Source organism: Grus americana, chromosome Z (genome assembly GCF_028858705.1).
Source record: "Grus americana isolate bGruAme1 chromosome Z, bGruAme1.mat, whole genome shotgun sequence".
NCBI lineage: Eukaryota > Metazoa > Chordata > Aves > Gruiformes > Gruidae > Grus > Grus americana.
This window is the reverse complement of record NC_072891.1, coordinates 80,239,757-80,252,267: the sequence shown is the minus strand read 5'-3', so window position 1 is coordinate 80,252,267 and position 12,511 is coordinate 80,239,757. Positions and strand designations below refer to the sequence as shown.

At 45.5% G+C, this 12,511-nt stretch overlaps 1 protein-coding gene across 1 annotated transcript; it reads left to right on the top strand.

Annotated features, from left to right (window-relative positions):
* The first annotated feature begins 7,626 nt into the window (after window positions 1–7,626).
* RPS23 (ribosomal protein S23) lies at window positions 7,627–9,596 on the top strand. The gene is made up of 4 exons (XM_054811027.1): window positions 7,627–7,717; window positions 8,034–8,193; window positions 8,909–9,029; window positions 9,398–9,596. Exons 1-4 carry the CDS (start codon window positions 7,714–7,716, stop codon window positions 9,542–9,544), a joined length of 432 nt encoding a protein of 143 aa, XP_054667002.1. The 5' UTR covers window positions 7,627–7,713; the 3' UTR covers window positions 9,545–9,596.
* The last annotated feature ends 2,915 nt before the right edge of the window (window positions 9,597–12,511 follow it).

Sequence of the window (12,511 nt, the reverse complement as noted above, 5' to 3'; positions counted from 1 at the left end):
CCACACCCAGCACATCTGCTCCTCTGGACCAGCGGGCAGCCGGGCACCCGCGCTCTGCCGGGCAGCGTGACGGGCAGCAGATCCAGCCAATCGAGGCAGGGATTTGCCACTCCATCACTGCACCGGTACCCACGGGAGAAATTCTTCGTGTGCTCAGATTTATTCTGACGGCGGACACCTACCGCTGGCATGTTCCAGCTTCTTTGTGAATTAAACATTACACGTTCTGGGGAAATTGTACCAGGATGCAAGCTCTTTGCTAAGGAAAAAATAAAATCAGATGGTCTCTCCAAGGCTCTGAAATCACACTGAAAAGCACTTCTTGTCTGCACTCAACCCTGACCTTAAAGAAAGCTGAAGTGCTGATTCCAAACAGCACTGAAATTTCTCCTTTCATATGATAACCAGAGAAAGAATTACATGTACTTCAAAGTCTTATAATACCTTCAGAGTAGTATTATCCCCATTTTACAGATGTGAAAGCAGACATAGGAAGCTTAGAAGTCAAATAATTGGAAGTGGTTTCCTTTCTTCAGCAGTAATTCCGTTAGTGTGTGTCCAGCTTTCCGGCTCAATTGTTTTTATACTTACAGATAAGTCTAAGCCAGACCACAGTTGTTAAATGCCCACAGAATTACAGCGCCTCTGTTTCTGGACTGTCAGACCGAGACATCAAGGTGCATACACCTCACTGTGTATATGGCAGGGTGGTTTTGGGAGCAGTCATTCTCAAAAGATATGTGGGTCGCAGGCAGTAGTACCTCTTCTGCTGACATTCTGTCCTCATCAGCCTTCTCAAAATATTTATTAGTAGTGCTCATGATGGCAAAGAAGAGCAAGACACATGAGCTGGCTCCTCAAACCCTATCACCCACATGCATTCTCCACACATAGCTCACTAACTGCAGCTTGCATTGAAAGGAATGACCACACAGGACCAGGAAAGCTGAAATCAGGATACTCACTGGTGGACTAGGTGCAATGACAGCACTCTGCAGCGTGCTCACCTGCAGTCTGGCCACCCTCATGAGCACAGCCACGGATCCATGACCAGCCTGGAGGGCACTCTGGGGCCCAGGCAGAAATGGATTCCTGGTACCTGCCTTCATAGTCTCAAAAGGAAGCTCGGACCAGCGCTTAGCTGGCATTTCATCACATGGCGCCCTTCTCCACGTAAATATCAGACAGGACACAGTCACAACCTGCTCCTCCTAACAGCTACGTGTATTCATGTATGTATATACCTATCTACGTACACACATACCCCGCACACCCACTGCCTTCTTGTTCGGCAGCTACCTCCTGATGTGATAACACAGTAAGCCCTACCTCACTGATGAAGAGCTCCTGTCTATGGCATTCCAGATACAAGATAAAGATAGGGCCTTTAGCATCATAACTGTTAAAAAGGATTTACCATCTTAATTAATTTCTCCTTCAGTGATACAGAGTATTCGCTAATCTTAAAAGACTCTCAACAGCTTGTCCTCAGTAGTACTGCTTCTATCCAATTTAAGGAGAAATTCAGATACTTATGTGAGAATCCCAGCTTGAGAAATGAGATAAGGCAGCGTAGTGATAAACAAGGAACAGTTGAAAATCATCTCTAAATTTTCTGTGAAGCACCAAAAATGGATGATGCTAAACTTAGAATAATTACACCAGTACAGAGACATGGCTCAGCTGAAAACTTTAAGCAGCCCTGGGAAGAGGCAGAAGTCTTCCAGGCTCTTCCAAAAACTGTGAAGCCACTGATGTCACTGGCCTGTTGAACATTTCCGTACTCCTGACCCATAGTCTCTCCTAAATCAGTGTGGAGAAAAAGGCACAGAGCAGCTTTCTGATGGTGCCGTGAGATTTCATTCATGTGCCCGTATTTTCTAAGTGTTCTTTGTCAGCATGGGAGCAAAAGCTAAGAAATAAAAATGCTGAAATGCAAACCAGTATGGCACAAATGAATAAATAACGTGTCCTGTGAGGGCCAAGAAAGTGAGAGAAAGTAGTATAAACACCACATAGCAGGCCACAGCTAAAGTCTGTACAGGCTGAATCCAAGATAATGTGCTGTAGTCCATTCTGTAACAACAGAATGTATCTTTAATTGTATTTCCAGCCTGCACGTCTCCATGGTGTTATCCATTTCTAGAGGGAACCTGCCTTCTTAGACCACCATTTCACGTAGTCAGAGGGGAAAAGTATATCTCAATTTACTCAAAACAAATGGGGTTTTGCAGACAACCAAGAAAAGATCTAACACCAAACTGCTAACACAGGTTAAACCAGTATAAATCAGTGAGAATATATTGACTTCTTCACTATACATTAATACTTTGGGTGCTGATAGTAATTCACTAATCAGCAGTCATCATCTAAAATAATGGTAGAAACAAAGAGCATGAAGAAAAGTCTTTCCTTACCTCTTGACACAATAATAATAATAGTAGTAGTAGTAGTAGTAGTAGTAGTAGTAGTAATTATAATAATAATAATTTGATAGTTCTTAAAAATGTTTTTAATGAGGTTCAATCATAAACAGACTCACATGGTACCTGAAAAGAAATGAGACCCACTGAAAGCAAAGAAGTCATCCTAAGCATTTACTTCATTCTGGTGAAGAATGGTAACAGAACCACCCTCTCTGCATTACTGAGTTTAAAAAGAAAACTTGAATGGAGCCTTACATGCTGTAGTCCCGACAAGGGCATGATTAGATGAGCTCTTATGATTCAGCTGACGAATCACTGTTGTACATTTGCCTGTTTTACGTTGAAATCAACCAAACAAAGCTGGCTCAGCCACATGCTTCAACTACATGCATACAGAGTGGACAAAGGGTGAAGAGAGGATCACAGGCAAAGCCCACACACAGTTTTATGGAACACAAGAGGTCACATTCAACTCCACAAAAGAACATCCTGCAGGACAAAGTCAATGGGAAGTCAACAGTTTTGTTTACATCCTACAAGATGGGCTATGGTGGGCTAAAAGTGGCCAATATTCCAAGTAAGGGAATTAAACTGCTGTTTATCATCATTTTTTCCCAGTCTGGCAACAAATTTTTGCTCATGATTACTCATTATGCAAAACTCACCCTGTGATGATAACGCAGCTATTACCTGGTTGTTTTGTTCATCATACCATGGCAGTTCAGACATTTCCAATGCCAAGGAAGTGGCACAGCAGAACATTTTACACTACTTCAAACACTGCTCTTTTTTTTTTTTATTTCCCTCAGAGAAAAGGGAGTTAAGAAAGTAGCTGGCAATCATATTCAGCGTAAGGTCTCACAGTTTTGTGAGGTTTGTGATGCAGACACTGACAGGTTAGCCAGTCAGTATTGCTGGCATCCCACACATCCCCGAATGTGTTACCACGGTCCAGCAAAACCCCTGTCAAATGGGATGATTAGATAAATGTTGATGTAGACTCTGAGATCACAGTTGTTCTGCCTGACGCTGCAATGGTTATACACACACTGAGTTTGCATCCAACGAATGAGACTGCAGACATAATTTTAAACATGGGTAATTTATCTCGTTGGCTAACATCTCCAGTAGACAATGGCACAATTTAATTTCAACAGTTTATAGTTACCTTCACATGATATATTAGGTCACCATGAACTGAGCAGCTTTCTAAAATAACGTGTCAAGCAAAGCATGAGGTATCAGCCACTGCACAAAGTACTAGCACTTAATATATCATTACAATTTTTTTTTTAGTTTGAGACACGTGTTGTTCCTCCAGTTCAGATGTATTCACAATGCACTGACAATGCAACAGAAGCATGGACAGAAAATTGGACTTAATATAAAGGAAAAGCTTGTTTCAGTTCCAACAAAACCCTCTCTCTGGGCAACTAATTTGCCCGCAGGCATTTCAGCCTTCATCTCCACCACGCAGGCTGGGATGATACAAAAATTAAGCCTGTTCCAACTCTGACTCTTTACTGCCTGCCTTCTACTCCTTGCACCCTTCCTAACTACCCCAAAGGATGCCATCCTGTCCTGATAAATCTCCATACAGACCCCAAGCCCTACGGCAGCTGGTCTGGATGGAGACTGGATCAGGAATGAACCTTCTGATTCTTGGTCTACTGGGGCGGGGCGGGGGGGGGAACCACACAAAAAAAAAACCACAGAAAAGCTCAGTCTGCGTTACAAGGTAGATGAACCACTGTGGAAGGAGGTCCCTACACTTGTGTATCTCCACTACCCTGGAGAATGCAACCGTAGCAGCCATACAGTCCCGAGCACTGCTTCGCAAAGCCCTTGCCGTTCCAGCGACGGCAAGCCACGGGCTCCGAGGTACCGCCCCAGGCAGCCCCGGCTTGCGCAGGGAACACGCCGAACCACGGGGGGGCCAAGCGGGCGCCAAATGGCGGCGGCGCCAGGGACGACGGGAGCGGTAGTTCCCGCCCCGCCCGGAGAGCGGCTGCCGCAGGGCCGGGGGTTCGGAGCTGCCGCCGGGCAGGGGGAGCGGTGGGGGCGCGGGGAGGACGCGGTGGGGACACAGGACACCGCGGTCCCTGACGCCCTGCATTGAGGCTCTCGTCTTACAGCTCTGCGGGACGTCAGAAATCAGATTTCGGAGGGAACGCTGGAAATCAGATTATACTGGGAGGTTTAAGATAAATTGTGGGATTTTGGGGTGGATTTATCAGCTTGGCCAACTGAAACATTTAATTTTAGAAGTGCTTATGTAACTGCCGACAGTCCTCCCGGGCTACCAATTTGGGATTTTAACTCCCGAGTTACCAGTTTGGGATATTTCACTGAAAAACACCTAGCCAGAGAGAGGAAGGACCCCCCAAGAGCAGGGCCTTGCACACACCTCTGCAAGCACCCCTCTGCAGACCCCGGCGGGGAGCATCGGGGAGGGGGGGCCACATGCCTGCCTGACCCTCCGTGGGGCTGCTCGGTGCACAGTTCCTCCTCTGCCAAACGCACCTGCAGAACCGAAGCAGCCCAACTTTGCCATCCGGCATCCTGTTAGCGTCCAGCTGATCCAGAACGGCAGGGAAAAAACTGCCCTTGTTCCCAATGGTGGCTGCCTGAACTTCAGCCAGGTGAATAACCTGCAAATAAATAACCAACTTGAGGCTGTTTCAGCAGACTCCTCTGTACATGCATGTGTAAATTCACCAAAGTGAGTCTTGGTTGTTAGCCTTGTTTGACTTTATTCTTATTTGTTGTTTCAATTAAATTGTTGTGTTGTTTTTAACAATCTAGATTCTGTTCTAACAATTCTAGGAAAACGACAAATTTCTGGTTGCTGGTTTTGGTCAGAAGGATCACCCTATGGGTGACATTCATGGAGTTCAAGGTTGTTGGAGTAGCCACTGTTTCTGCTGGCCTTGTATAAGGACAAGGAGAGATGAAGATCATAAGTTCCTTTTGTGCGAGTGTCCTGGCTTCGGCAGGGATAGAGTTAATTTTCTTCCTAGCAGCTGGTTAGTGCTGTGTTTTGGATTTAGGATGAGAATAACGTTGATAACACACTGATGTTTTTAGTTGTTGCCAAGCAGTCAAGGCCTTTTCAGCTTCTCATATTGCCTGCCAACAAGAAGGCGGGGGGTAACCGAGAAGCTGGGAGGGAACACAGCCAGGGCAGCTGACCCAGACTGGCCAAAGGGATATTCCCTATCATATGACGTCATATTCCGTATATAATTGGGGTGGTGGTCTGAGAGGCTGGACAGCTGGGGGTCCTGCGCAGCATCAACTTCGGGTGGTGAGAAATCATGCTGTTCATCACTTGTTTTGTATATATTGTTGTTGTTGTGTTGTTGTTGTTGTTATTACTATCTTCCCTTTTTTGTTTGTCTTATGAAACTGTCTTTATCTCAACCCATGGGTTTTCTGTCACTCTTCTGATTTCCCCCCCCCCATCCTACCAGGAGGGGGAGTGAGTGAGCAGCTGCATGGGGCTGAGCTGCCAGCTGAGGCTAAAACCACAACAGCAAGCTAGAGTACTAATAAATATTTTAATTTGCTAATCTTTGTATGCCTTTCTGTGCCATAATAAATGGTTTGTATATACAAATATATCCTCTGCATGTTACTCAGCACTGGGTGACATGTCTGAGTGAACATTTTAGCAAGGGATTACACTAACTAAACCTGAGAACTTCCCTTTAGTTTTGGATCAAACAAACAATACGAATTTTGAAGATCATGGTGAAATGAAGAACTGTCATAACAGAAGTCTCCCAAAGTCCTACTGAAGTTTAAAAAGAAAAAGCAAAACCTACAGTAGCATCATCTCCAATCATCTCTTTCCTAGATCTTAATGTCTTAGTATTTGTGCACCTGATGCTAGTTTGTTTCAGTATATTCATTTTATTATTCATCAATTTCCTTCCTAGTCAGCTTTTAAGTACTCCTAATATTTTTAAGATTGTAAAGCAAAGCTGTAGCATTTTTACAATATTATCTTCCCTGTTCTTAAAATTACTGAATAGCAACTGCATTCTTCACATTGGAATTGCATCTTCTGAGGAGCTGCTTTTTATAATAGTCATCTGCTTGCTCCTGAAACTGTTGCTGGGTTTTCTCATGTTTGTTTGCTGGGTTTTAAGGGTTTTTTGTTACTTATTTAGTGGGGGTTTATTATTATTTATTCTATCCAGATTGAATGTAAAACCAGCCCTGCATAAACAAAGTATGTATTTTCTATTTAAACTGCAATTACAGGTTGTGTTAATAAAGATACACTTAGATCTAATTACTGCCTTTTCCCAAAATGGGAAGTGAATGTTCCTGACTTTGTCTTTTAGGGAGCGGATTGCTCAATGAGGCCGCTGTGCCTGTTCAGTTGGCATCTACACATTGCTGAAGTTTGGCAATATGGACTAACAGTGGCTTTCAAAATTAATAAATGCCTGTTTCTGTTACAGGGTTTTATTCTGGCATAGATCCACTGGAAGACTTAGGGGCATAGGTAATTAATTACATAGGTAATTAAGTCAAAAGTTGGAACTAAGAAATCCTGGCTCAGCTTCCATCAGAGCTCCTGCGTATCTTCCTCGCTCAACCCAAAATACCCCGTACGTGAGATTTCTGCTTCTGCTCGCGTTGTGAGCAGCCTGGCAGGCTGCATACATCTGAGGAGGATGCAGAGAATGGCGGGGCAGAAGGAAGCAGCCTCCCAAGCTGCAGCCCAGACCGGTCCACGCAAAACGGGGAGATGCCACCATGCCCGCCTCGCTTTGCGGGAGTCATCCTCCGTCTCTCTTAGCCATGGAAAGCACTGCAAGCACTCCTGATGCTACGGAGAAGGGCGGTACAGGCGCCATTTGGTGAAGACAGCCTGAACTTCAGCGTGCCTCGCACCTTGCCGTTCCTTCTGTCTCCTAGAGGCTGAAGCGCCTTTTCTTTGCCTCGCCCCAGGGAAGCGGCCGACGCGCTGCACTCCGCGCCTGACCCCCTCCCTACCGAGGTCGGTAACTCCCAGAGAAATATGATTAAACGACGCAAATCCAGGGACGAACGGCCCCAGGTACCAAACCACCACTACCCGCTGAGAAAACCGAACTCCCGCCCTCCGCTCCTCCCGCCCCGCCGGGGCCTGGCCGGGCCGTCCCACCCAGTGCCGGGCGGGAATTTCAGTCAGGCACGCCGCGGGCAGCCCGCGGTGGGGCCTCGTGGTGCAGTTAGGCAGCGCGGAGCGGGCGGGCCTCTCTCTTTCGCGCTCGGAAGCCGTGGTGGAAGGATGGGTGAGCGCCGCCGCGGGAACCGGGCCGGGCCGGGAGGGGTGCCCGGGGTGAGGCGGTGGGGCACCGCCGGGGGGTCCGTAGCGCTCTCCCCTCCCTGCCCCGCCAGCCTGCTGCCGGCTGTGCGGTCTCCCGGCGCCGCCGGGGTGGGCGGTAGCGGTGTCGCCGCCATTATCCACCACATTGCCGCCGCTCCTCGGGAGTGACGCGACCGGGCCCTGTTCCCTCACACGCGGTGAGGAGTGGCCGCACGCCGCTGGGCCGCCTCCCAGGCCCGGGGAGAGCGGCCCCCTCATCCCTCCCTACCTTTGTTCTGCAGGGAAGTGCCGAGGGCTCCGCACCGCCCGGAAGCTCCGCAGCCACCGCCGCGACCAGAAGTGGCATGACAAGCAGTATAAGAAGGCCCACCTGGGCACGGCGCTGAAAGCCAACCCCTTCGGCGGTGCCTCCCACGCCAAGGGGATCGTCCTGGAGAAAGTGTGCGTAGAGCTCCGCGGAGTGCCGCCGCCGTGGGGTGCGGGAGAGCGGCGGGGGGGGGGGGGGGCGGGAAGAGCAGCCCCGGTGTGCCTGGCTGCGGGCCTCTGGCTGTCCGGGAAAGTCCCCCGGAACATGGGGCCTCTCAGAGGGACCTCAGGGAAGAAAGACCGCTAAGCTATTTGATTTTCTAAATATGTGAGAGGTTTTGCTATCTGTAACGTGCCACGTTCCTCTTAGTTCCTATATGCTGGATTGAAAACGTGGTTTATTTTTCTAAGCAGCTGTGCAGAAAGGTATTTTTTCTCATAAAAATAGCACTTAGTTCAGGATTCGGGGGAGTGGATTTTGTGTGTACCTTGTGTCAAAGATCCCATCTGCTTGTCTTGTAGCCATCTTTTTTTTTTCTTAATTTATAAGCTTCACTGGGACACTGCCAGGGCTTCAAGGTGTTTCTCCCTTTTTTTTCCTTTCTCTCCAGTTCTTTATTTACTGAATTGGTATGTGTCAGTAGGCAATTAATTTTCATGTTTTACTCAGCTTAGGAACTGGGCTTTTATGTATTGAGTAGCTCTAAATAGATAACTAACAGTTTATGGTTTTGAAGTACAGATACAACTTGCACTTACTACAAAGTAATACGGTAATTTGTGGTGGTGTAATATTGCTAGTTCATCAAACTGATTTTTGCTTACTTATTTCCATGTGCTTCCATTTTAGTGGAGTGGAAGCTAAACAGCCCAACTCTGCCATCAGGAAGTGTGTGAGAGTCCAGCTGATTAAGAATGGCAAAAAAATAACAGCTTTTGTTCCTAACGATGGCTGCCTGAACTTCATTGAGGTAATTTTCAAGAAATTATTGATAATTGATGCATTTAAGGGATGGTTACATGAGGGTTTGTGCCATTCTGTACCATGTTTATCTTAAAGCTGTAGTGGCAGACAAAAAACATGAGAGGTGTGTTTCTGCTTTCCTCTAGCAAAGGTGTGCCACTGCAGGCTAAATGATGTCTCTGCTCATATTTCCTTTCTCCAAAACTCTGATGGGGATAACAGTCCTTTATTAAAGGATATCTATCAATAGCCTTAAGTATTTCTACCCGTTCTTTAAGTTTGAGCCTCACCCTAGACTTGCTAATGTTAGCCATTTCAGAAGTATGTACAGGTTTAATGTTCACAGCTTTGTAACTGTGTGGCCTTTCATTGCAGGAAAACGATGAAGTTCTGGTTGCTGGTTTTGGTCGGAAGGGTCATGCTGTTGGTGACATTCCTGGAGTTCGCTTCAAGGTTGTCAAAGTAGCCAATGTTTCTCTCTTGGCCTTGTACAAGGGCAAGAAGGAGAGACCAAGATCATAAATTTAGATTAATTTGCCAAGAACGTCAATAAAATTTTAATTGGAAAAACTTCTATGCTTGTTCTTCAAGGCGTATTGGTTTTTAATCTGTGTTTGCAAGTGACATACCTCAGAGACATTGGGGCTTGCTGTCTTTTTTGTTGGCAGCTGGTTTTTCATTCTGTAAGTGCTTTGCTCTTGAATGACAAAAGAGAGCCAGAGCACCTTCATAACTGGCAGGTGAACTCTAAAAGCACTTGCATTTCCGAATTTACCTTTGCGTTGCGTGGAGCAGCACAACTGTCTGCTGAGAACTTTAGTGGCTTACTTAACAGAACGAAGGGGTGTTTTGGTGCTTTGTGGACTGTTCCTGATTGCCAGTGCCTTCACGAGGGCTTCTTCCACTTAGTAACTAGAGTAGCGGCTGTCCTGCTGCCAGGTTGGATTGATAGATCCCTCAGGCATTTCTCCTGTCATACACCCTTTCTCCTGAAAGCTGTTGTGGAGGTAGCCCCACAGAACAATTTCTGGGTCCGAGTGTGACACTAACACTGAGCTAACAGGGGCCATGATGTAAGGAAGGAGGCTGCACTGCAGGAGAAGGAAAAGGTCCCCATGTTTGCTCCCATGCCTGTGTTGTTGAGAGGGCTGGAGTGTGGTAAGAGGGACAGAGAGCACAGTGTCACCTGGCATTCATAGTCCAGTACAGCTGACATGTGCTGTGTTCACAAAAGTGAAAGTGGGATACCTTGTTTTGGTGTCAGCCTCAATGGTCATCCCAAATCAGTGTATTGTTAGGGATGGCTTCTGCAGTGGAAGTTGTTGGAATAACAAGTTTTCTGCCACATGCTGCAGTAAAATTACATTTTCCTCTGTCAGTAAAGATCTTGAGTGGTTATTTCTTACTGGATGTTAGTGCAGCACTTACAGATGGAATGTAACTGTTAGGAGGGAAAGATTTGCCAGGCAGCAAGATCAGATCTTGTATCTCTTAGATCTACTGTGACCTTTTGCTAGTCATTCAATTATTTTTTTTTTTTTTTTTTTTAGTGAGGTAATTACAGTTTTATAAAACACCACTGTACTTCATGAAGAAAGATCACTTGCTTTTCAGGAGCACAGGATAACTATTTTTTTCTTGGGGGACTAAATAGTTCAACTATTGCATAACTATGTAAAGGTGGTTGGTTGTCAGTGTGAGGTTTTTTTCCCAAAGCCTGAAGTATTCAGTATTACTTGCTTTTTGCCTGTCTGTTCAGTAGCTGAGGGTAGATACTGTTTGAGAGATGTTTGTATTAACTGTAATAAATACTACACAATTCAGAACCTAATTACAGACTTAATTTTTTTTTTTAGAACAAACAGTTGTCTAGTGTAGCTGGAATTTTATCTTCAGTCATCCTGTCAGTCATAAAACTCCGCAGGAACTGGAATGAAATTTCTTACTGCTAGGTCTGGCCAAAAAAACCCCTGATGTTTCTCTGGGACTATTAAACTTACCAGGAATCAAAATATCCCCTCAAGCAAGTTGGGAGGAGAAATTGTATGAATTTTAATGCATATTTTGGAAAATGGCCTTCCTCAAATTGATAATGGTCACTGCCAGTGTTGGAAATGGTAATTTATTCATTGTCTTCAAAGGATGACAGCAGTTCTAGTTTCTAGTGTGAAGAGAGGCAATGGCTCCTGATGCACAATTAATCAGATTTAGGTCCTGAAGGGATTATTAAACCATTTATCTCATTTAAACTCATCTCTGTCCTGCTCAGCCCACAGAAGTCCACCTGGTTGCTTTCATGTTAAGTGCAAATTAACTCCCAAGTAGTTGGACTTGGGCAAGTCTGCCTGAAGACACCCGTTTCTTTCAGTGCATTCCATTTTCATTTAACTGCTGTATTACTGACTTGAATGTGTCTTTGAGTGGAGCTTTTTGGCTTTTGCTAGATTAAAAAAACTGCTAAATAGTTGGAATTTTTTTTTTTTTACTTTTCAAAGATGTCTGCACAATAATCAGGCTATTTGAAAAATTCAAGTATTTCGTCAGTTCATATCCTCAATCATTTTTACTCTCTGTATTGTCTGTTTTTTTCACCATCAGTTTAAAATGTGGATGCCAGAACTTACACAGAATTATAGAACAGAACATCATCCAAGAAGCCAACATGTCCCCCCCTGTATCAGCCTTTAAATCACTGCCAGATCTTCTCTTCTGTTGATACTTGCGCTCATACATTTTATCTTGAATTTGGCCCCTTGAAAGTACATTTTGCACAAAGCTTAGAGCAGAACACTGGGGTTTGTTTCATGTTAGAGCTATTTTGTGCAATGAAACCTCAAAACATTTATTGGGCTGAAGTTAGAGTGTAAACAATTCCCTTGTTATAATCACAATTCATCTGTCCATCCAAAAGGCTCTGCTTCAATAAGTATTCATTAATTTATATCACAATGGAGTAAAATTTAAGAACAGATTGAGAGGCTCTACTACTGGTTATTTTGTAGCTTAGTCATCTGGGAATTTGTGAGATTTGGATTCAAATCCTTGCTCAGGTGGATCTTGGGTTTCCCTTATCCTTGTAAATGCAGTAGCCTGAGCCATAAGGAGAACAGCTTTCGCTGCAGCCCCTTTCCAGGGAACTTTGGAACAGCGGCTCTCTGCTGTTCCAGAATTAAGACTCTCTTGGAACCTGACTTGAAAACTCTAAGATTTTCAGAGTGAGGCCTCAACTCCTTGATGAATCTGACACATGGGGTAAGCGCACGGTACCTGTGCCGCACCTCAGTCAAGGAGAATGTTGGAGCATAAGTGAAGAGGTTGGGTGGACTGTGCCACCACCTATCCCCACAGCTCACCAGCGTAGCCATGTTTTGGGTTTGCATGGCAAGGTTTTGGTACCGGGGGTCTACAAGGGTGCTTCCGTGAGAAGCTGCTTGAAGCTTCCCCCATGTCCAACAGAGCCAATGCCAGCCGGCTCCAAGAGGGACCCAC

What these genes read in the sequence shown, in the direction of transcription:
- RPS23 (XM_054811027.1), top strand. An exon ending in GGGATCGTCCTGGAGAAAGT is followed by an intron (nt 8,194 to 8,908) that starts GTGCGTAGAGCT and finishes CTTCCATTTTAG; the next exon opens with TGGAGTGGAAGCTAAACAGC. An exon ending in GCTGCCTGAACTTCATTGAG is followed by an intron (nt 9,030 to 9,397) that starts GTAATTTTCAAG and finishes CTTTCATTGCAG; the next exon opens with GAAAACGATGAAGTTCTGGT.